The sequence below is a fragment of the Chelonia mydas genome, chromosome 5 (assembly GCF_015237465.2).
Source record: "Chelonia mydas isolate rCheMyd1 chromosome 5, rCheMyd1.pri.v2, whole genome shotgun sequence".
In the NCBI taxonomy this organism is placed as follows: domain Eukaryota; kingdom Metazoa; phylum Chordata; order Testudines; family Cheloniidae; genus Chelonia; species Chelonia mydas.
This window is the reverse complement of record NC_051245.2, coordinates 85,960,508-85,983,758: the sequence shown is the minus strand read 5'-3', so window position 1 is coordinate 85,983,758 and position 23,251 is coordinate 85,960,508. Positions and strand designations below refer to the sequence as shown.

The window sequence follows — 23,251 nt, the reverse complement described above, 5'->3', positions numbered from 1 at the left end:
GACAGCAGCTATAGTAAGCTTCCACTTTGTATTTTTGTGATTAAAGTGAATGTTGCTAGCCATGCTTCCTAGAAATAAAGACAAACCATGCTCTTAGAGGTATGTATTGCATAGCAGCAGAGAACTTGTTTAATAATTATTAATTTAAAGTGCAACCTACTGAAACGCTGACTTGTCAGGCCTAAATTCTTGGCACATGAAAGCTATTCTTCGAACAGATTTCGGTTACTGAAAAGTTTGCTAATGTACATACGTGAGGGAATCAAATAGCCACATTAAGATATATTAAGTACTTTTTCCCTTGGAAGGAAGGGGAAGGTGTTCAGAGATTAAAAGAGCACTGAAGTTTATAAGAACAAGACAATAGCTTACAATTTACAAAGTTAGTACATTTTCACAGTAAAAGATAGTAAGCATAACAGTGTAGAAGTCTGCAGGTTGGTTCAGATCATTGGTTCACTATAAAATTCTATAGCTTGCTCCAATGTTCAGGAGCCCTAAATTTTGTTCAAGTAGCAGTAATGATAAAATAGGATAAGCAATTATGCATTCAAGTTGACTGATGTTTGTTGGTGTTTTGTTTTTTTTTGAGGTCTAGGCGGATCAGTAAATTTGACTTGATGTACTGTGGTTGGCCAATATTTATTAGCCAGACAAGGCGGACCCAGTTTGCAGATATCATGGGTGAAATTCTGGCTGAATTGAAGTCAATGGCAAAACTCCCATTGAACTCAATGAAGCCAGAATTTCCCTACACTATTTAGTTTTTTTTTTTCCAAAGCAAACACATCACAACACCTTCCTCTCAAACAAACATGAAAACTGAAAGTTTTCAGTTATTTGAAATTTTAGGCCCTTAACTGCCCTTTTACATGCTAATTAAGTATACTGGGTTCCATTTCTGCTATATTTCTTTCTAGCTACCCAAGCCAGTGTTGTATTACCACACTACGGTGATATGGGAGGTTTATTGTCATTAAACACAACCTGCATTAAGCCCTGCTTTCCTCCCTCCCATGCCTTTACATTTTAATAAAGCAGCACAGAATAGCAGTACTGCACAAGTGCCACGACCCTAGACCTGAACACTTGTCTTCACTACTGCTGCCACGGGTATTGGGGTGGGTCCTTTCGATTAGCAGTTTGGTAATGGTAGTTAAGGGGACTAAGAAGAAAATCAGTATTTAGAACTGGGCTGCTTTGCTCTAGATAGCTCTTTATTTAAAAGAAGGGAAAAAAATTATCCTAGTCACCACTACAGAGCCTACCCACGGGGGAAGTAAAGATTTTAGCACTGAAGACTCAGAGTGTGGTGCAGGAATTGGGGTAAATGCCCAAAGAGCAAAGAGAGGTAGTGGTGAGAAATTATCATGAACAGAAGTCAGCTCTAACTTTGAGGACTGCTCTACATCTAAAACTTGGGTCCAACTAGCTTCATGATCAGGATTGTGAAAAATTTCATACCCTGCACAACAGAGTTAAGTTAACCTAATCTCCACTGGAGATACAGGGCCTGTCTTCATGACAGGGGTAAATCGACCTGAGTTATGCTACTCCAGCTACGTGAATAATGACGTAGCTTAGGTTGACTTACCCCGGTGTCTTTACTGCATTGCGTCAATGAGAGACTCTCTCCAGTCAACTTCCCTTACTCTTCTCAGAGAGCTGGAATACCGGGGTTGACCGGAGAGTTCTCTGCCATTGATTTAGGAGGTCATAACTAGACCCGCAAAATCGATCCCTGCTTCACTAGATCAGCAAAATCGATCTCCCTGTAGTGAAGATCCCACAGTTAAGTCGATGGAAGAATTATTCCATTGACCTAACTACATCGAGTCTCAAGTGGAGGTAGCAAGTGTCTACACTATAGCAGAGTAGCTGTGGCACTGCCACTATATAGTGTAGTGTAGGGTCTGCCAGAGGTGTACACATTCAGCAGTTTTATAAAGTGGCTCTTAAACAATTAAGTAATCACTCCACAAATGTATTTTAAAGTTAGCTAACTTGGGGTAGAATCATACTGCAGACAAGGCAGCTTGTAATTTCATGCAACTTGGCATGTCAAATTAAAGACTATGGGGCAACTTGGAGTTAATGTGATCTACTACCTAGTATGAAGGCTACATGCTGGCTTTTCTGCACTAGGATTTTACCTCAATTAGCTAACTCATCACTACAAAAAAGTGTGTTCTGAAGTCATGTGGTTGTGTTGTCTTAAGAGGGGTGGGGGGGAATTACATAGGCTCAGATCAGCCAGTCATATGACACGTTTTGGATCATGATTTGTGTTTTCTATTAAGCAATCTCTAGAGGGTTTTTTTGGTGCCAACAATTAGAATTGTTATATGGAACTATAATTTATTGTTCTTCCCAAGTTCACTTCATTGTAAAACATGGAATCCAAGGATAAGGAATATATCATGTACATTGGGTAGGAATTTACTATATTCCACTTCAGATTCAATAAAGAGAACCCACTTGCACAGTTTAAGTGGTTGTCCTACCTTTCATATTTGCAGCTAAAACTGAAATATTACATCTTTTGTACATTAGTCTTCGCACTAAACTATTTCTTTAGTATTATCTTACAATGTTTTTGAGTGAGAGCTATTTAAAAAAACCTCACTCCACTTCTGGGAAAGCCTTATGAAATCAAAGAGATGAAATCAGGAGAGTTATATAGCAGTTACTCTAAAAAACCTACATAAAATTGAGAGAACAATACATCTTTGCTATACATTTTAAAAACCAAACATCCTGTAGATCCCTACAGCGGAAGTCTCCCTTGAGTTCTATGGGACTGTTAAAAGAGCAGATAAAAACTAAACAGCACTATTAAAATTCGACTGGACTTTTCCCATGGGAAAAAAAAGACTAAAGATAAATTAAAAATAAAATCTTGATTACAAGCACAGAGACAAAAAAGAACTTTTCTATTCCACTTTCATACCATAAAATAGAATATAAACAGTGTAAAAAAACAGATATGTTCTGTTGGCTGCAGCTTAGAACTCATGGAAAGTATTCGGAGAATCTCCTCTTCATATTTGTCTTCATCTGAAAGGAAGAATGAAACAAGTAGGTCTTTCAATGGTGAACTTGCACATCTTCTGGTTTTATTAAAAAAACTTGAGTCCTTGGAATGCATTTCTGCTGGCAGTCAGTAGCACAGGGTGTTTAAAGGAGCTGTTTATGAATAGCTGCTAATACTGAACATTCACAAGATAAAAGAGTCTGAGCTTTTCCAGTCCTCACTATCATTCAGTCTGTAAACTCTAAATAGCTGGCAGAAGTCAAATTCTTTAACTGCAGGTCATCCAATTTACTAGCTTTGGCAACACAGAAATTTTGGATAAGAAGCTAACTCCTGTTTTATTTTGCAAGTCACATAATATTTGGTGTTTTTCTTAAGGCCTTAGCTGCTGGAATCAAACAATTGCATGAGAATCTCAGCTTTCATTAAAAAGAAAATAAAAATAAGCTTCTAACCCTCAGTTACAGAGGGAAAAAAATCTTAAAAACATTGAGCGTATGCTTTAAAGGCACAGAAACTAAAACCCAAATTTTGGCTTAAAAAAAACACCTCTCATGATATTTTGTGACCTGACTCATGATTTTTGAATGTCTGGAACTGGCACTAGTGCACACTATTGAAATTACAGTGATGGTGATAGTGCCTCTTTTGAGAATAGTTACTAAACAGTTTCATCTTCCAAGACTTAAGACATTAAGTGTCCTGTTTCTAATGCTTATATTAAGCTTGTTTGCAACCTAGAGCTTTAGAGCCTGTTTATGTTAAGGAGGAGGATGGAAGATTATGCATCTACTCCCCCATTCTCTTAAGCAAATGTACTTACCACAACCATCTTGAAACATTTGTGGGATACAATGCAAAGTCCCATAAACACATTTGCATAGGGAACAATCTTTCTGTAGCCAGTTTCCATGGAGAACAGCACCACAGTCTCTGTTAAGAACAACAGATTTCAGATTTTAAAGGCGATCCCATTGGAACAAAATACACCATTTTCATCAGTTCCTTTACCTTTTCCGTTCATCAAAGTCACAGTATCGCCCAGTGAAATGTTTTGGACATGCGCAAAAACTGCCTAGGATACAGGTTCCTCCATTTTTGCAGCAGTGTCTATTTAACTTCTTGCCTGGGGTTTTGAAAAAATAAATTGTTACACTTATTTGCATGCCTATCAGCATTTGACAGCTAAATGGGGATCCCTTTCACCTGCACTAAAATACATGGAACTAGACAGACAGTGAGAAATAGGTATTTTGTAAAGAATTAGAAGAAATGTCCCTTCAACAAGAGGTTACTTGAGTTTTGGACACCTATATCTTAGTACCAACACAGACTAGGAACCAAGGCAGCCCTTCAGTCCCATAATTTTCTCATGTTATTGTCTACCACACACTGAAATCAAAGAGGGGGAAAAAAACCTAGGTCAACAAAGTTGTTTTTAGTAAAATGATCCCAATCCACAGTGACCAGGAAAACTTTACTAGCATGTGACTAGTATAATTTGGCAATGATATGGGGAAGGCCTTTTAGTATCTTTTCAGGTAAAGCTACAGCTAAAGGAAGAAGTGTCAAGAGATTTATTAAATAAGAAATTAGTGCCTTGCAGAAATTTTAAAGACTACTATGGAAAAACTATATTGGACTCATTTATTTATGCTTTTTCATCATCAAGAACAATTCTATGGCCTAATGCAGAGCAAAATATTTTCAAGATGCAGCAAGTAAATTTAATTTCCCACCCTACGCCCACTATTTAAAATGTATTTGATTTAACTTAAGCCAACAGAGGATGCATTCATAGCAATCACAATAGTTGGGGTCTGAACAAAAGATTTTTAAAAAGCCTCAATTAGCCCTGGGCAAATACTGTCAAGTGGTTACGCACTGGAATTGCATTGGCCAGTGATCATGCCTTTGTTGTAGGCTTTCCAAGGGCATCCTAGTAAATGAGTTTATAGGCAGAAAGGTTTGCAGAAATATTGGATTTTACTTGGCTATTGGAGAACAATCAAAGAAAGTTCACCTTCCATGAGCATTCACATCAGAAATGTGACTTTAAAGAATAGAAACACAGGGAATAGAAACATATAGAGTGACTTAGGTGGCCCATGCCCAGATATGGGCTACAGACCAAGATTTATTTGTTTAATGTCTTTAATAAGTACTTGAGTGCACATAGACAGTTAGCAAAACAGAGCAGAGGTAATTTTCAAGTTAGTTATTCATTATGAATTATTCACCCAGCACTCTTCTCACTATTCATATGGTAGAAAGACTGGTGCAGGTGCAGTTTTCCTAATTATACATAATGCATTAACTTACTGTCTGTGAGGCCAATAAAAGGTACACGAGATTGCAGCTCTGAAAAGCCGTTTGTTTCATTAATGGTCTTCGGGGAAAAATCAAAATATCTCAGAGGTAGTTGTGTTCCAAGAACAGCCAGATTTGTCCTGTGCTTTGGGTTCCTTTCTTCATGCTCTTAATTTGCATATAGAGAAATACATTTATATAGTATAAGAATCAAAGGTAATATTTTAAAGACCCCTTTTGCCATTCAACCAATAAGATAAATCTCTTACCAGTTCCCAGTTCCAGCTTAACGGTGTCAGAGAACAGAGCCAAAATGAAAACCAATCTAAAGCAGATAGATAACTCAGCTTAGTTGTAAAGAAGAAACAAAACTACAGTTTGAGAGAAGGGGGGGAGGGGAAAAACACATAATGCAGGTAAATATTCAGTTATTAAAATTTCAGCTCTCAAGTAAGTCTTAAGTAATTACTGCCAAGTGGAAAAAAAAATAAAGAAAACCTTTTTTTCTTTAAGATAAGAAAAAGTCAGTCAAAAAGTAGACTGTTGCAAAGATGACGTTCTCAATGTTTCTGACCTAGTGGGGACCCTCTTGCTCATTATCCTTCTGCCTCAGGAGACAAATGCTGTAAAAATAACTTCAGTATTCCACCAACAACTTAACGGGCACCTTCATTTACTGGCTGGGACCATCATCCACAGAGAAACCTTGGAAGCAACTTTCTTTGTTTTGTCTGGTCGAAACAAGCAGAGAACTGTTGGTGTTACTTCAGCTTTTCCTTGTAACAGCTCAATCAATAAACAATTGAAAGTCAATTATCACCTGTCTACCTCTCCTCCACACACTGATATCCCCACTAGAGCTCACCTAAACAGACAACAGAACTGAGCTTGTTGCTATCAATGAATACTGCCCCAGTTCTCCAGGCTCCACTGGTTCTGCAATGATTCCTATAGACTGATGTAACTCCATTGGCTTGAGTGGAGTTAGTTGTTATTTACCCCTGTGTAAGCAGAGCTGGGCCCAATATGTTTTAGAAGGGCCAGCAGACAGACCCCTCAGGTGAATGCATATGACTTGTCTACTATTGTATGCAGCGTTGTAGCTGTGATGGGTTCAGGATATTAGAGAGACAAGGCGGGTGAGGTAATATCTTTTGTTAGACCAACTTCTGTTGGTGAGAGACAAGCACTGAGCTTACATACAGCTCTTCTTCAGGTCACAGAGCTCCGTGTAAGCTCAAAAGCTTGTCTCACTCACCAACAGAAGTAAGTCCAATAAAATATATTATCTCACCCAACTAGTTTCACTTGCTGTTAAGTTACATGCTCACTGTGCACTGGTAAATGACTACACAGGGGCAAGGCAATGGAGAATCAAGGCTGGAAGTCTTGCTTCCACTAGGGAAATTTTTGCAAAGTTTCATACTGTTACTAATGATGGCCCAGGTCCACCAATGTTAGCAATGGTGGGAGCGCTCACGTTGATGGAGCATAACTGGTGTTAGTACTTTAAGTATTGCGTTATCTAACCTTGTTCGGAACAAATCTACTTGAATGTTTGCAAAATTTCCCTAGTGTAGTGTGGTCTTTGAAAAAAAATCAAGCAACTCTTTTCTCATGTGCAAAATTTTGTGAGCATTTTGTAAAATAACTTTCAAGTTAACTTTTGAAAATGTAGCCCTGCATATTTAGATATAAATTGTTGTTTACTAAAATTTAGCTTCAGGCATTAACATGTATCCTGGAATGTCTCTTTGTTCCCCTGTCTTGATATGAAACAAAAAGAAATATGCAGAGTACAAACCTTGTTTCTTCTAGAACATAGTAGAGGAAACATTTTCAAGTTGTAGGGTGCTGTGTAGCACTTCTTTGCATAGTTCCTCCCCGCCTTTCTTCTTTTAGTTTCTTGGTGTTAAATTGAACTGGCAGCATTACAGGCCATTTTAAATCAATGCTCTCAGAACTGCAAGAAGTGTGAAGCTGCTAGTGAAGAGTCAATGAGGAAGCAGTGATAGTAGTTATCAGCTCCTCCACATTAATATCCTGAGCATTAGAGCTGGGTGAACCTTCCAAGTTTGATTAAAAAGGGATTAATGAATTTTTTTGTAAGAGAACCAATTTGTGTGGGTTTATAAACCATAAAGTTTGAAGAGGTTTGTATTTAAATGAACCCAGTTTTCCACTGGGCAAATATTATTGCAAACCTTTAGGCAAGACCTGGGTTTGACAAATTCATAGTTTTTCATGGGTTTGCTCCATTTAATTGGTTTGCAAGCACTAGAAGGGGCTTAAGCTCAAATGCTACACCCAAAATCTGATCAAAGGGAAACAGATGTATTATTATTTGTACAGTGCTGAAAGCATGGTAGGGACTTTACATGCAGTTATGAAGACAAGGGCGTTGATTCTCATTTCATTGATGTTAGCGTGATGGAGTTTCTACTGAGAGGAGAATGAGGCCCCTTGGGTTGGATCCTTGGCTGGTGTAAATTGGTGTGGTTCCAGTGACTTCAATGGCACTATTCTGATTTACACCAGTTGAGAATCTGATTCATAGTCTTTAATTACATATGTAGAAATTAAACCAGGTCTTCAGACAGTATAAATTGGCACTATTCTGCTGAGGTCAATGGAGCAATGCAAGTTTACACTGCATGAGGATCTAACCCAATATTTTTCTGTAGGATCCCTGCCTCATCAAGTGTGCAGGTTAGACAGAGTGCAGTGAATGAGTCAGGGACATGGGAACTACACAGCCATTCTGCAAATCTATGTCTTATTTTGGCCAGATTCTTTTTGCAATTGCCAGGGTGTAAATCTGGACATAACTCTAATGGGCCTCAGAATGCAGAGACCTCAGAAACATCTGAACTCCTGGGAAGTGGAAAGGCCTAACTGGTGGAAACGTAAGATGGGAGTGAAAAAAATCTTGAAGCAAGAAGTAGTTTGCATAGACTTCCTGACTACACACAGGGATGTGTAGAGGAAAACTGGTACAAATTAAAGTTACCTATATTGGAAATAGCACAGGAAGTCCTAGAAGTGAGGAAATCAGTGCTAAAAAGGGTAAGAAGAGAGCATTGGTGGTAGACTCCTCAAGTTAAATAATTTGTTGAGAAGAACAAGGTAACTTTTAATAAGTGGCAGGCCAGTGGCTTGAGCAGTGATAAAATGGTGAATATGGAGTGAAAAAATGAGGCCAAAAGAAGAGTTGCAACAGCTAAAAATGTGACCCGTGACAAGCTATATAACTGACTAGAACATGAGGGAGGGAAGCTATCTACAAGCTAGGTAAGGAAACAGAGAAGACAAGGGATGTGAATGAGTTTGCTCATATTAGAAATGAACATGGGATATTGCAAATGGATGGTCAATCAATCACTAAAATCTGGAGTAATTATTTTGAAAGAGTGATGACTGAAGTGAACCCCAGGGAGGAACTAAGGGCTAGTCGACACTAGAACCGCTACTGCAGGCAGCTGTAGCCATCTAGCTGCACTGCTGTAACGCTGCTAGTGCAGATGGTCTATGCTGACAGGAGAGAGGTCTCCCGTTGGCATAATTACTCCACCTCCCTGAGCGGTGGCAGCTATGTCAGCAGAATTTAAATCGCTCGGGGTGGGAGGGTGATTTTTCCACACTCCTGAGTGACTTAAGTTAGACTGAAGTAAATGCTAGTGTGTACAAGCCCTAAAACCATGTAAACGGAACTGGGGAGTGATAGACTGAATACAGGAGGAAGAGGTTCTAGAATAGGCGCACTTAAGAAAATGAAAAAGGAGAAAGCACCTGGGCTAGATAAAGTACCAGTCGATGTACTGAGGTCATTGAAAAGGGATGTCTGGGAGCTTAAATTAACAACTCTGCTAGACGCTAAAAAACATGGACTAAACAGAAACACTGGATTTATGGCTTATTACAACAATCTGTAACCCACTAACCCCCCTTTTTGTCCTATGACTGCAGAGGTGTTAATGGGCCACTTCACCTTAATGGTCCCATAGAATATGTGCTAACTACTAACGCTAAACAATCTGTTCCATCTTGCCTTTAGCTGTGATGCTCCAGTACCTTTCCCAGATCTGAAGAAGAGCTCTGTGTGGCTCAAAAGCTTGTCTCTCTCACTAGCTGATATTACTTCATCCAGTTTGTCTCTCTTGTATTTTACAAGACTGTTCAATGATATTCTTAAGAAAGAGAAAATGCCAGATGAATGGCATAAAAGCTTTGAAAAAACAACGAGGAGTTCGGTGGCACCTTAAAGCCTAACACATTTATTTGGTCATAAGCTTTCATGGGTAAAAAACCCACTTCTTCAGACGCATGAAAGCTTATGCCCAAATAAATGTGTTAGGCTTTAAGGTGCCACCGAACTCCTCGTTGTTTTTGTGGATACAAACTAACATGGCTACCCCTCTGATACATAAAAGCTTTGTGCTCATTTTTAAACATAAAGGGGATATTACACTGTGTGTGTGCTAGTTATTGCCCAATTCAGCTGATGTCACATGCTCTAAAAGTATGGGAGGACATTATTGAAATACATCTGCTTAAAACAATTGAAATTCAGAAGGGTCAGTGTAGATTTATGCTGGGATGAAGTACAACTGATGCCATATTTGTCCAACAAATCCTCATGGAGAAGTTTAGAGAAAAGGGCATGGTCTTTGTCACAGAGTGCTCCCTCAGCAGTGCATCACCTCACAGCCATAAACTTGCCCAGACTGTTTTCCTTTCACCACACGTACCTTTTATGCCTTTGCTCTTTTTCACACAGAACATAATGCGCACAGCTTGTAGCAAGAGGTTTCCACACAGTCTCTCTCCTCACCACAGTTCACCTTCTGAACTCCCCCTTGCTCCCTGTTCCTTCTACTTATATCCTTCCAAATACAGCATTAGGCCAGTAATTACCACCCATATGCCCATAATCCCTCAACAGAAAGTGCTTAATTGCTCACACCTGCGTCTGGAGTCTTTTCATGCTGCAGCATGTCAGTGATCAGGGTGCTGCTGCGGCTAGCACTCTGTCACAGCGGGCTTGGAGAAGATGTATGATTTTATACCAAGGGAATTGGTTTGGTGGAGTCTGTGATGGAGGAGTATGCTGGAAGGATATGTCCATCTTGTCCAGTTTATTTATGGTGGAGTGACTGCCATAGTCAAAACCAAATGGGGCTACAGGAGAGAATTTCCAGATAATGTAGACCTGCAGCAGGGGCCAGTGTTGAGCCTCTTCTTTGTTTGCAATTATCTTAGATGTGATAAGTGAGAATATATGAAGGTGGCTGCCTTACAATATGCTGTTTTCTGATGACTTAGTGATATGTGCAGAAGATTGTGAGACCCTGGAATCCAGCTTTGAACAGTAGCAGCACAGTTTGGAGCAGGCGGGACTTAACGTTGATGTTGGTAAGACTGAGGCTATGATAACTGTGAGAGGCGGACCAATCACAAAAGATATTACGGGCAGAAAGCTTAAAAGAGAGAAGGAATTTAAATACCTAGGATGAATGGTTGCTGACAATGGTGGTCTCCAAAGTGATGGCAATGTACCAAAGCTGCTTGGTGGGAGTTGACCCCAGTTCTCTGTGATAAAAAGATGACAATAAAGTTAAAAGGTAGAGTGTATACAACTGTAATTTGACCCATCCTAGTGCATAGAACAGAGACTTGGCCAGCCACAAGAAAATAAATCAGTATGCTTTCCACCAGGGAAATGAAGATATTGAGATGATGAAATGGTTGGAAGCTTTGTGATAGGAAATGAAGTGAGGTTGTGAGAGGCTTAATGTGGGTTGCCCCAGTTGAAGACAGGGAAGTTGAGGGAAGCTAGGCTACATTGCTATAGACATGTCCAACAGACATCTGCGAGTTATATTGGTAACATCGCCCCTGAAATGATTGTGGGTGGAAGATGACCAACGGGGAGGTCAGCGACTTGATACGTGAACTGGATATAAGTGGACCTTAGAGAGAACAATTTGCATGACAGCCACATGTACAATCATGAGTTTTTTGGAAGAAAGCTATAAAAGTCACTGATCCTGATTAGGGAAGTAGAAAGAAAGGAGAGGAGTAAATCTGGAGTAGATTTACATTGAATTTGCTCTAATGTAACTGAAAGTACATATGAACCCTCAGGGGACAGGCTGGAAAATGTGTAGTAAATGATGCTGGGTTGCATAGTGAAAAAGGCAGAATTCCAGAGGACGGCGAATATGATAGCTGCAGAGGATGTGTGTGGTAGCAATCAGGAAATGCTAGGAATGTAGGCACAACAAATGATGCTTATTGTGACAGTTTTTACAACTTTTTTCCTCTTGTGATTTTTTTTGTCGTGAATATTCTTAAAAGGAAATTAAAATTAAGCAAACAGCCAACTGTGTTTACAAAGGACTAGATTTTGGCTTGGACTACACACCCATATAGGGGAGTAAGAACCCAGACCTTTGGTCACAGTACACAGGTGTAAGTTGGCACTGTGCAGACACCAGTCCCCCCCAGAGCAGCTGGGTGAGAAACAGGAGGGAATGGGAGAACCTTGGTTGTGGCCTTCCATCCCATGCACTAGCCAATGCAAATTACTATCCACCTGAAGCAATGGATAAGCAGGGAAGGAATTGTTCCTCAGACAGATGGTATGACTACTGGCAGCTTAGACACTATCTCTTATTGTTGGTGGTATTTTTATGATCCTCATTACTGTAATATCTGAGCATTTCACAATCTTTAATTAATGTATCCTCATAATAACCCTATGAGGTAGGAAAGTGCTACTATCCCCATTTTACAGATGAGGAACTTAGGCATAGCGACATTGAGTGACCTTGGGCAAGGTCACTCAGGGCTTGTCTACACTTACCGGTGGATCAGTGAGTGGCAATCGATTCATCGGTAGTCAATTTAGCAGGTCTAGTGAAGATCCACTAAATTGATCGCAGATTGCTCTCCCGTCGACTCCTGTACTGCACCAGATCGACAAGAGTAAGGGGAGTTGACAGGAGAGTGTCTCCCATCAACATTGCGTAGTGTGGACTCTGCAGTAAGTAGATCTAAACTACGTCGATTTGAGTTACGCTATTCATGTAACTCAAATTGTGTAGCTTAGATTGAATTTCCCCTTTAGTGTAGAGAAGGCCTCAGGAAGTCTGTAGTAGAAGAGGGAACTGAATCCATGTCTCCTAAGTCCCAGATTAGTGCCCTAGCCACTGGACCATTCTTCCTTACTCAGAGCTGCACCTAAAGGCTCAATATAGCTCTTAGCTATGAAAAAATACACCTCCCCATAAGTTTTTGAATCTGCTAGTGCCTGGCCCACAAAGATATAAACCTTCTTTAATGCTGCAAATATTCTTTCTTCAGTTTACATGCTACAAGCCTGTGATTTTTTGGAGCTAAATGTCTTTAGTTCTGATTCCCCTGCTGCCTGTTTGCAGGTTAGCAGTAATTATCAGTAGAGCTAGTTTAAAAAATGGAAATATTTTCCATTGAAAATTATTTTCATTCTTTGTTCATTTTTAACTTCTTGAAATTTTCTGACTAGCTCTAACCATGAGGCCATTCTGCCATCATAAAAACTCTCAACTTTAGACATTTACCAGGATACAGTTATTTAGAAATCTGTAACAATGTCATTAAAATTGCACTGATGGTTTGACTTATTAAAACTTCCTTTCCAAATCTAAACAATGAATGCTGGTTCTAATGGGACAACTCATTTCAACAAATTATATACTTAGTAACTGGTATTTTTTTTTAAACATTACATTCCTCCACGTTAATTATTTTAAAGTTTTGTTTAATCTGTGCGTATTGGAAGCCAGAAATCATTAGTTCTTTGCACATGGCTTCTTCATTCTTCCATGTAATTCATCATCTTGTGTGATGAGCTGCATTGTCTCCACTTGTAATTACCTTTTGTAATTACCACGGCCCCACTTGTCATGTTTGCTCGACAGAGCAAAAGATAATATATGTAATGGTTAGAGCACCTTTTGTATTTACTGTTGACACTGATACAAAGCCCAGCTGCTTAAATCTGTACTTATAATGAGAAATTTTCTCTTTGGTGAGCCACTAGGAGAATGGGGAATGCGGTAGGCTTATGCCAGGGATGATACTCTGTTTGCTGCTCTATATTTGTTTTCATGGTGTCCAACGCTTGTTAATTGGCTCCATGAATCATGTACAGAAGAAAACATTGACCATTTCAGAGTGAATTACCCTCTCAACCCTAATGTCAATACATTGCATGTTATGAATGGTCATAACATTAAAATTCAATTTTAACCACCTCCACCCCTCCTTTCTCATTCTTGGTCCTACTCTCTTTTTGTCCTCCTCCTCCCACAAATTACAAACTATCACAAAACATTAAAAAAGCCCCAAAACAACAAACCCAACCCTGCAGCCTCACATGAGTACATTGGTTTTCCTTCCTTTAAATGTCCTTTGCTGTTGTGATTTGATGTTAATAGTGGTGTGGAGACCTCAGGTACTGCCTCTTGGACGTTGATGCTGCCATTTCCCATGCTGCTTTGTTGTACATTTCTTTCTTCTCTCTGCCTGTAGAATGGGACAATATGTACGGCAGAGAAAGAAGGACTACATCACTAACTGGGCTCTGGTAGCACTGGAACTATGGTGAATCTTTTCCGATGAAACCTGAACCCAAGCAAAATTCACTAATCTTTTTTTCTTTACAACTCCAAATCCAGTTTTATTACCTTGTTCATTTGGGCAAACTTCTTCCTTTTCACATGGACACTTTGTCTGCCAATCCTTTTATCTGCACACAGAGTCACCATATTTACCTGAGCACTTGCTGACACATTTATTAGGTCATGGAAGTGTCAACTAAATTTAAATCTAATAAACAAGATGACACTGAGAGGAGAACTTACACACTAAGCTTTTTTGCTGTTTTTATTTGGATATACTGTACTCCCAATGGGAGAGGATCAGGTTCATTCCCAAGAAATAGACACTGCTTGTTCTTCTGTTCACAGTTTTTATAGGTCTGGATTAAAACTTTTCTTTTCCCTTGTTGCTCTCTACTTTATAAAGTTATGATCAACAATTTGGCCAAAGTACAAATACTGCCCTGAGGGAGCTTGCTGCCCTATGGTGAGACTTACAGGCAACAATACACAGCAAAGCAAATCACAACCTAGTTTTTAAAAACTGTTGGGCCAGATTTATCACTGAGACCAATAAAGTTATGCCAGAGATAAATTTGTTTTAGTGTGTTCAGTGAATTTAACTACGTTGTGCCTTATTCTTCACATGGTTTTAAATGGAGCTGTGGGTGCATATTCACGAGGAAAAGAAGCTTGGGTGTATTCTTACTGCATGGTAGCGGCCACACTGGAAAATTCTAGGGAAGACCAGGCAGTTTGCAGCTTTCACGTGTGGGCAGACTGAGGTAAAGACTATGGGGCGCTTATGATTTACCCCAGTGACTCTCAACCTTTCCAGACTCCTGTACCCCTTTCAGGAGTCTGATTTGTCTTGTGTACCCCCTAAGTTTCACCTGCTTAAAATCTACATGCTTACAAAATCAAACATAAAAACACAAAAGTGTCACAGCACACTGTTACTGAAAAATTGGTGACTTTTTCATTTTTACCATATAATTATAAAATCAATCAAATGGAATATAAATATTGCACTTACATTTCAGTGTATAGTATATAGAGCAGTATAAAAAAGTTATTGTATGAACTTTCAGTTTGTACTGACTTTGCTCATGCTTTTTATGTAGCCTGTTGTAAAACTAGGCAAATATCTGGAAGTTGATGTACCCCCCGGAAGACCTCTGTGCACCTCCATGGGTACGTGTACCCCTAGTTGAGAACCACTGATTTACCTCAATTTGCTAATCTATCTTAAAACCACAAATGCCTTGCTTTGCTAGGATTTTATCTCATGTTAGTTATCATTAGTTCCTAGTGGAGACAAGATTTGTGAGGTATCTGGCACTAATAGGAGGTGTTTGTTTCCTGATATCAGTGTAAGCCCTTCCTCTCTGGCTTCTTGGCACCTATGATCACTTCAGTCCTTACAAAAAGCTAACATCATTTTCCTTGTCTATCTTTTTGAATTCCTCAGTGACCCAATTTCTCCATTGCATGAAGTTCACACTTATTGTCCTTGCCTTTTAGACCCCACAACACCTGACCCGTCTTTTCTTATCTTTCCTTGTCTCTTGTGTAAAATAATGCATGGCATGTCTACATATACTTACTGAAAGGTATGTTGGACTTATCAAAAGACAATGGATAGACCTGACTGGATATCAAGGATTGAATAATGGAGAGTTCTTTAGCTCAGTAGTACCCCAGCACTTTAAAGCAAAAATAGTATTGCTCATGAATTAGCAGACATAGAGAACTCCTCTTTCATTCTGGGAGTGTTCCTTCTCCACTTTAGTCCCACCCAGAATGCTGCTGACTAAGGCCTGGTCTACATCTAAAATAGGTTACCCTAGCTATGTTGCACAGGGTTGTAGAAAAATTCACACCCCTGAGTGATGTAGGTAAGCTGACCTAAACTCTGATGTAGGCAGTTGCTAATTTGACAGAAGAATTCTTCTGTCAATCTAGCTACTGCCTCTTGAGGGGGTGCATTTACTACAGTGATGGAAAAACACCTTCAGTCACTGTAGCAAGTGTCTACACTACAGAGCTAGAGTGGCGTAGCTCAGCTCTACAGCTGTAGTGCTTGTAGTGTAAATATGCCCTAAGTGGAATGCTAATACAAACACCTGTGTACCAGATATGTGCAACTACGGCATAGAAGCCATCATCCATCCATACGACATTTCCACATTCCAGTTGCACAACTCAGCGTGTACTGGAAAAGGGATCCTTTGCTGTATGTGTGTTTGTGTGTGTGTGTGTGTGTGTGTGTGTGTGTGTGTGAGAGAGAGAGAGAAATTGGATGTTTGTTTTCTTCATAGCATGGCAATATTGTTGAAGGTAGAAAGGATCATATTTGGTGCTTGTTGTTATGTATGTGAATTAAGTAGGTATTAATATAGTTTAGTCAGTAGATGGTGCTGTTTGTTCCATTGTTACTACACCCACTCCTGTTACAGCAGTCTGTCCTTGTCTGTGTGCTGCCTCTGAGCAGGTTCGGAATCATTCCTCTGAATTGCTGTTGTTTGTTAAAATGCAATGCTCCAGGGCATAAGCCGATCACTTTTGGGGATGTATGGTAGGATGTACTCTTCAGCGAGTCATTTCTCCCCATCAAACCTAATCTCTGAACAGGCTGCCAATGGTAGGATGTTGGTGTAGAGTAGATAGGCCAATGGTCTGTTTCCTCTTCATAGCACTCCTGTTCTCTTGACAGAAAATTAGTGAGAAGGATAACTGCGCTACTTCTATTTTTAGCCTTACTTGGAAAACAACACGTTCCCATCTATTGATCTCATTGCATTAGGCCTTGATGATGATGTGAACTCCTGGAAGAAGGTTCTGCTTCTTCACTGTTTTGATATGGACAGAAGGCAAGCTGCATTTCACTCACTGTATTGCTGCCTCTGTTGAGGATATCGGTTGATTTTGGCTTCTACCAAAATGCCCTCCTATTTCAAGCACCACCAGAGTTCTGTGCAGTGATTGGTGAACAAATAAGACATAACCAATCAGTATTACACCGGGGCCTGCTGCATGTTTGGTTTGTTCCGTAATGAAATCAAATAAGAGTTCAATTGACTGATAACATTCCCATTACTCAGCTCAGAGAACACCTCTTAAGTGAGGTTAGTCAGTTACCATCAAGAGAATTGCCAGTGGGAGCAGTTCTAAGAAAGGGGCCTTGAGATTGAGCGTGGGGCTTTGCTCTGGATTTACGTCTGCACACATCCGCAATCATCAGGCATTAACAATATTATTATTATTATTATTTCTATAGTGCTTTGTGTTCTTTATAGCTTTGTTAGCTACCTCCCGTACAAGACTTGTGCAGTCATAGCATTGTTCTTCCTTCAAAAAGATTTGGAAAATGTTCAAGTATCTTGCAGAAATCTCCATTAAAATGCTGTGAGTCTCCCTTTTAAACATTAGCAAAATCCTGCAGGACCTCTTAGCAGGTTTTTGGCTGGTAATTTGCAGGTTATTGCAAATTTATCTATGGACATGTCACCTCCAAAAGAATAGCCTCCACAAGCCAAAATGACTTCTGATACTCTTTAATAGTATTGGGGATCAACTTTTTCTCTCATTCTTTTGTGGGCTTCTGAGAATTGCTTACTCTAAGAACCCTTGGGAACTGGGAATACTAATCGTGTCTTAGCATGGATGCTCCAGACACATTTTAGAGCATCCGTCTCATAGCTGCAGCTAAGCCAGGAATTAAAAGTTGGCCCCGTTCCTCAGTACCCTTTCAGACTATATCAGGAAGGGCCAATTTCACAAGGTCAAAAGGGCATTGATACCTTTCTTTCAAATAGGTAATGAGCTGTCCTATTGGAATGATTTGAAGTGGGACTTGTGGATACTGTAGTGTCACTCTGCAGCTCTGTCAAGTACAGATGGCTCTTGAAGACCATATGAATGCTGTGAAAATAAAGCAACAAGCAGAAATAATTTTGATGGCCAAGTATTCTTGTCAACACTGAGTCTTGGTTAAGCACTGCACAGCTTCTTTAGTGATTGGAAAATCTACACAGCTAATTCCATCTTGTCTTCAGCCTGACACTGGGCCATTCTCATGGGGAATAGCTTCTGCTAGACATCTGTGGGAAGTGTATCTCCAAGGAGCTGTTGTTTGCTACACTGTTGCACTAAAGCATTGCCTATACTAAGAGTTTTGAGAAAGTCTTTTACTGATGCATCTTTACTGGAGGTGGCAACAATGGCAAGCTCTGGTATAGAAGAGCACTGAAATTCTCTGGTGTTTTAACTATTGTGCTGTTTAGAATAGATCTGTTCTGAGCAGGATTCAATGACACGGTGGTAAAAACACCAGTGCATTGTCTACCCTAATGTTCTCTCTATTTCTACCAATGGTAGAACTGCACTGGGAGAATCTGGATCCCATAACATTCAGGGGTTGACCCTTCATCTCAGAGGTCTTCTAGAGATTGTTAGCAAATTGAATATTTGCAGAACTTTATTACTTCATATCTGAACAAGTGAGGGAGAGAGAGCAGGAGAACTGTTATGTCTATGCAGCTAATGTTTAATATTGTTTACTCAGTAGATTGGGTTATTTGTTCCTGAGTTAATTGTAGACACTCATGCTGTTTTATACAAAATAATAGGCTAGCAGGTAGTGTTCAGATATAGTAATTGGAAGTTGTGCATGTGTTCTAAGCAGAATGAAAGTAAAAAGATGGGTTCTTTGAACCCCCTTGATCTGTGTCTTAATTCTTAATGGTTTAACTGGCTCTGTGAAACCAAAGAAGCAACTGGACACGGCTGAACAAGCTATTTTTGGAAACAGCTTTGGGAACTGAATACTCAGTACAGACTTTTTAGATATGATGTGGATCAGGTTGTATTGTTAGTTGCCAAACTTTCTGGCATTCAATCATACAGCTAGTCTGAAGATTTAAATACCCATTATACAGATGGGAAGCTGGTTATAATGACACTGACCTCCTTTGTAAAGTGCTTTGAGATGTACTCCGGAAAATTGCTGTGTAAGAGCTAGGTAATATTATTATTTATTTATCTCTACAGACATTTTCTACAACTCCCTGAACTGGTCCAAATCCTTCCTCGAACTGAACCCAGTGAATTGTAGTGGGCTACAGTCTCTCACTTACACCTTCTTCTTTGGAGGCACAATCCTCTTTCTCAATTTATTCAACATCTATATGAATCAATTGTTGCAGCTGGGGAGGCAACATAACTTGAAGTGTCAGCTGTCTATTTCTGAGTCCCAGCTCTACATCTCATTATAGCAAACATAAACAATGCCTTTCCCAATGCCTAGGCAACATTAACAGCTGAATGAATAGCAGTTGGACCTGAAACAAGTCAAGAATCAGGCGATTTATTATTATTAATTAATAATACTGTACAAACACATAATTACACTGTAATTACAATCAGATCTTCACTTTTTCAGGACTAAAGGCAAAACTCCATTTTTAGTCCTGCAGTTCATGGACTTGATTCTCCTCTCTCACTGGTATAAATTAGGAGTGGTTTCACTGAAGTCAGTGAAATTATAGTGAATTAAAACTAATAAATGAAATAAGAATCAGGTCCAGCTGCTGTAATTAATACTTACAATTGCTGAGGCTGAAGAATAATGCATATAGCTGGTCGAAAAATGTCAATTCGTTTTCATTTTTTTCATTTTTTTTTTAATTCCTCATGAAATTCTTTTGGTTTCTTTTAAATGAAAAACTGAAATCAAACCCCCAAAGAGTTTGGTTTTCAAAAACTGTAATCAATCTTTTAGGTTTCAAAAACCAAATCAAGAATTTTTTTTTTACCAAAAACTAAACATTTTTTTCAGAATAGTTTTTTTGATTTCCCATATTTTGATGTTAAATCATTAAAAATCCTACCAAATTCTGCAACATTTTCCTTTTAGTTGAAAAACCATTTTTGATTAAAAACGTATTTCCTCCTCCTGACAATTTCAGCCAAAATATATTTTTTTTAAACAGAAAAATAAATGGGGCACCAGCACAAAGATATAAAAATGTGGATAGAGAAAAGGCTGGCATCATCAAACATAGAAAGTCCCATAGCAGAATTCCCTATAAATGAAATAGACCAGTGCACTCACAGAGTGAAAATGTGTGTGTGTGTGTGCGAGAGAGAGAGAGACACACACACACACACTTTCAAAGGAGAAGAAGAAAAAAAAGGTATTTTTCTAGGAATTTTCCCCCAAATTGGACAGAAGTCACCATAGTTATTGTACAGATGTAAGTAAGAAAAAATCATCAGTGTAGACGAACAGAAATAGAAATGCTTCTGGTTACATTTCTACTGGCAAACATACAGCACTAGATTCTCAGATATGTCTTGGCACATCCAAGCTTGAGGGGGAATAGGAGGTTTCCTCCAGACTGCTGTGACTTGTGACAGCTAGAACACTGGAGTCCACTGTGACAGGTTCTCTCCGGGGTGCCACCTGGAACTGGGGTACTACTGAGTTCCTTGACCCACCAGCCCAGGCTCCCTCTCACACTGTACTGCTGTGACAAGCTGCACAGCCATCCAGCCTGCACTTTCACCAGCATACATACAGGTAGGGACACACCCAGCTGCAGTTACTTGTATGCTCTCTGACCAGCCCCTGCATAGGAAGGCTACAGCTAAGGCAACTCCCAGCTCCTCAGGCATGCACCTCCTCTGGAGTATAAACCCAAAATTATACCGTCTTGCTCTGCGGAAGGAACTCTATAGCGTACGCTCATAAAATTCACCCTCTCCATCAATGTGGAGAGGAATATGCAACAGCATTTGCCCATGAATTATGATTCCCACACACTTCACTCCAACTCACTGCTTTAAATAAAGCAAAAACAAGTTTATTAACTACAAAAGACCGATTTTAAGTGATTATAAGGGATAGCAAACAGATCAAAGCAGATTACCTAGCAAATAAACTGGGATTCAGGTTTAGTTTCAAGGCCTAATCAGGGCTAGGATTTGAGTTTGGGTTATGAACTCCCTCAATGTTTGTTCTCGTGAGACTTTGTCCCTAAATAGTGGAGCTTACAAGAGATTAATTACTCACAGAATCAGATGGTCACCATCTGGGGATAAAATCTCACAAGAACAGTTCTCAAGAGATATTGGTCATGTCAGAACACAAAGTGTTAAAACTTTTTTTCTGGTTCTGGATCCAGCTCAGAACTAAAACAACTGGGTGGGGTGGGTTTGAACCTAAGAATTTCAATCTGAAAACAGCCACCCTGAAATTTATGGTGGTTCAGATTAGGAATTGATGTTTGCTCTTCCACCCATTGTAACCCAGCATCTGATCTCTTTAGATTTGAACTCGAGAGAATATAATCAAAACAGAAGCATTTTTAGATGGGTCATTCTAAAATTAACCTTATAACCAGAGTTACAGCAAACAGCTTTTACCTACAGTTTAATAAAACTTCTAAAGGGACCTGAAATAGAGGGGGTAGGGGTAGTGTTGATTGTCTTCACCTTTGAGGAGGATTTCCAGATCCCTTTCTCTTTTTATTTCCTTGTATTAACAGGTTTCTAGTCTATAAAAATTATGTTAATTGCAAGGATTTTACAATAACAATAGAAAACTGTTTAACTAATTTCAAGTATGGATTACCCATGCCATTTTCAAGTGGAAAAGTACACAGGCACCTGTGTGTGGCTTAAATAACTGTAGGTTACAGTTCCAGTAATGTTAGCTTTCTCACTTTTCCATAGTTCAAGTAAGATGCTATTCTATTAACACTGCTGTTTCTCATACTGTTGAGTCATGCAGTATAGATATTTTATCTTGCACATGTCTCTGTTCTCAGACCACAGATCATGTTATCACTGTACAAATATAGCATATTAGTGCATGTGGAAGGCTAGTCAGCTGTGGGGTTCAAACAGATCTGTCTCACCATGAGCTATGTTGCTGCTGTAAACAACCTCAGAGTCCCCAATTAACTAACCACAGTGCATACCCAGGAGCTCTGGACACTTGCGTTCTTTTACTTGTAGGTAAGTGGCAATTTTGCTGATTACAATTTACAGTTTCTTTGGATTCCTGGGGTCAGGGTGGGAAGCAGGAAGGAGAAATTGTCATCAGGTCTTTGTTGCTTCTAATGAACTGCAAATGAGAAAGATATTTATATATATATATGAGAAAGATAATGGAGATGCAGCGTATTACACCCTAAGCAATGTATATGTTTCATACTTTAAAGATAGCTGGCCAAATTCACCCCTGTGTAAGTCCACTGATTTCAACAGATTTACACATGAGACAAATTCAACCCAATGTGTTGTATTATACACACACAATGCTTATGACTCCAGATATTTTCTCTCTCCATGTCTGCACTGTAATAAACCTTTGCTATTACATCTCAAGGACATATGTTGGTGTGAAAATGATTTTCAATAAAATAAATGGTTGGAGAGATTGGTCATTTATTTCACTGGCTGTCAAAATTTACAGTAGAAAAAAAAAAGTTAAAGAACTTCAGCCTCTGAAGGCCAGTTACACCTAATCTAGCACTGGTAGACAAAATCTAACAGCTAATAGATCATTGTGAACAAAACATACCATTTTAAGTTAAACATAGTTGTTGTCTTTAGTAAAAGTATTTGTGTGGTGTCCATCGCTGTGATATGAGGGCATATGTTCCTTATTGTAGGCTAAAATGGTACTGAACATCCCCACACCCCAAAAACTGTGAGCATGCACTGTGTGAACCTCTGGAGCAACTAACACAGCATCTTTGAGAAGATCAGTTATGTGTGATAGCACCCAGTGCACAAAGGGTCACATCCTGGGTGTTGGCTCCATCCCCTATGCACCTCTCTGACAGCACAAAGGAGATAGAGAACTGCTTTAATGGGGAAGCTGAGGACTGCCTTGCTGGAAAATGAATCCCTTGGGGATGTAAACCTGGTGTCACCAGCTCTGTGCCACCTGGTCCCTACATACCCAGGCATGTAGAGGGCATTCTTGGGAAGGCTGAGAACATGTCCGTGATCAGGAGGAGGCAGAGCTGGAGTGTACTGTCCTCCAGAGCTCGTCAGCCAGTAGAGTGGTCCTGAGGTGACAACTCCTGATGGCATAATTTAGTCACTGGAGCAGGAGTAATTTAGAGCAGCCCTCCTTCTAACCTATCTAATTGGCGTGTCCTAAATTATTATACTGCACTCATCAACATGGCATCAGAGTATGAAGGAACTGAGCTGGCAAGAGCACATTGCCCCTGGCTCCCATGATTTT

The 23,251-nt window shown here is 39.5% G+C and overlaps 2 protein-coding genes across 3 annotated transcripts in view; one reads left to right on the top strand and one right to left on the bottom strand.

Moving 5' to 3' along the window:
* LRRC2 (leucine rich repeat containing 2) overlaps positions 1-23,251 on the top strand; it is a 109,365-nt gene that overhangs the window by 7,393 nt on the left and 78,721 nt on the right. Inside the window, exon 1 of one of the 2 annotated variants that reach the window (XM_037901698.2) lies at positions 21,857-22,008. The exons of the other annotated variant lie outside the window; for it this stretch is intronic. The gene's annotated coding sequence lies outside the window, so the exon portion shown is untranslated. Of the gene's footprint in view, positions 1-21,856; positions 22,009-23,251 lie in introns of those variants that run through there. 2 annotated transcript variants of the gene reach the window in all.
* Positions 300-23,094, bottom strand: LOC122465762 (cryptic protein-like). Its single transcript, XM_043546241.1, has 6 exons — positions 22,961-23,094; positions 5,614-5,669; positions 5,357-5,512; positions 4,046-4,160; positions 3,858-3,967; positions 300-3,057 (listed from the first exon to the last, which is right to left on the bottom strand). Exons 1-6 carry the CDS (start codon positions 23,092-23,094, stop codon positions 2,945-2,947), a joined length of 684 nt encoding a protein of 227 aa, XP_043402176.1. The 3' UTR covers positions 300-2,944.

Excerpts from the sequence above, each read along its gene's own strand:
- LOC122465762 (XM_043546241.1), bottom strand. The coding sequence starts at position 23,094 with ATGCCATCAGGAGTTGTCACCTCAGGACCACTCTACTGGCTGACGAGC. Across the intron at positions 4,161-5,356 it reads TTTTATTGGCCTCACAGACA|GCAAGAAGTTAAATAGACAC; the intron begins GTAAGTTAATGC and ends TCAAAACCCCAG. Across the intron at positions 3,968-4,045 it reads GACTTTGATGAACGGAAAAG|AGACTGTGGTGCTGTTCTCC; the intron begins GTAAAGGAACTG and ends TGTTCTTAACAG.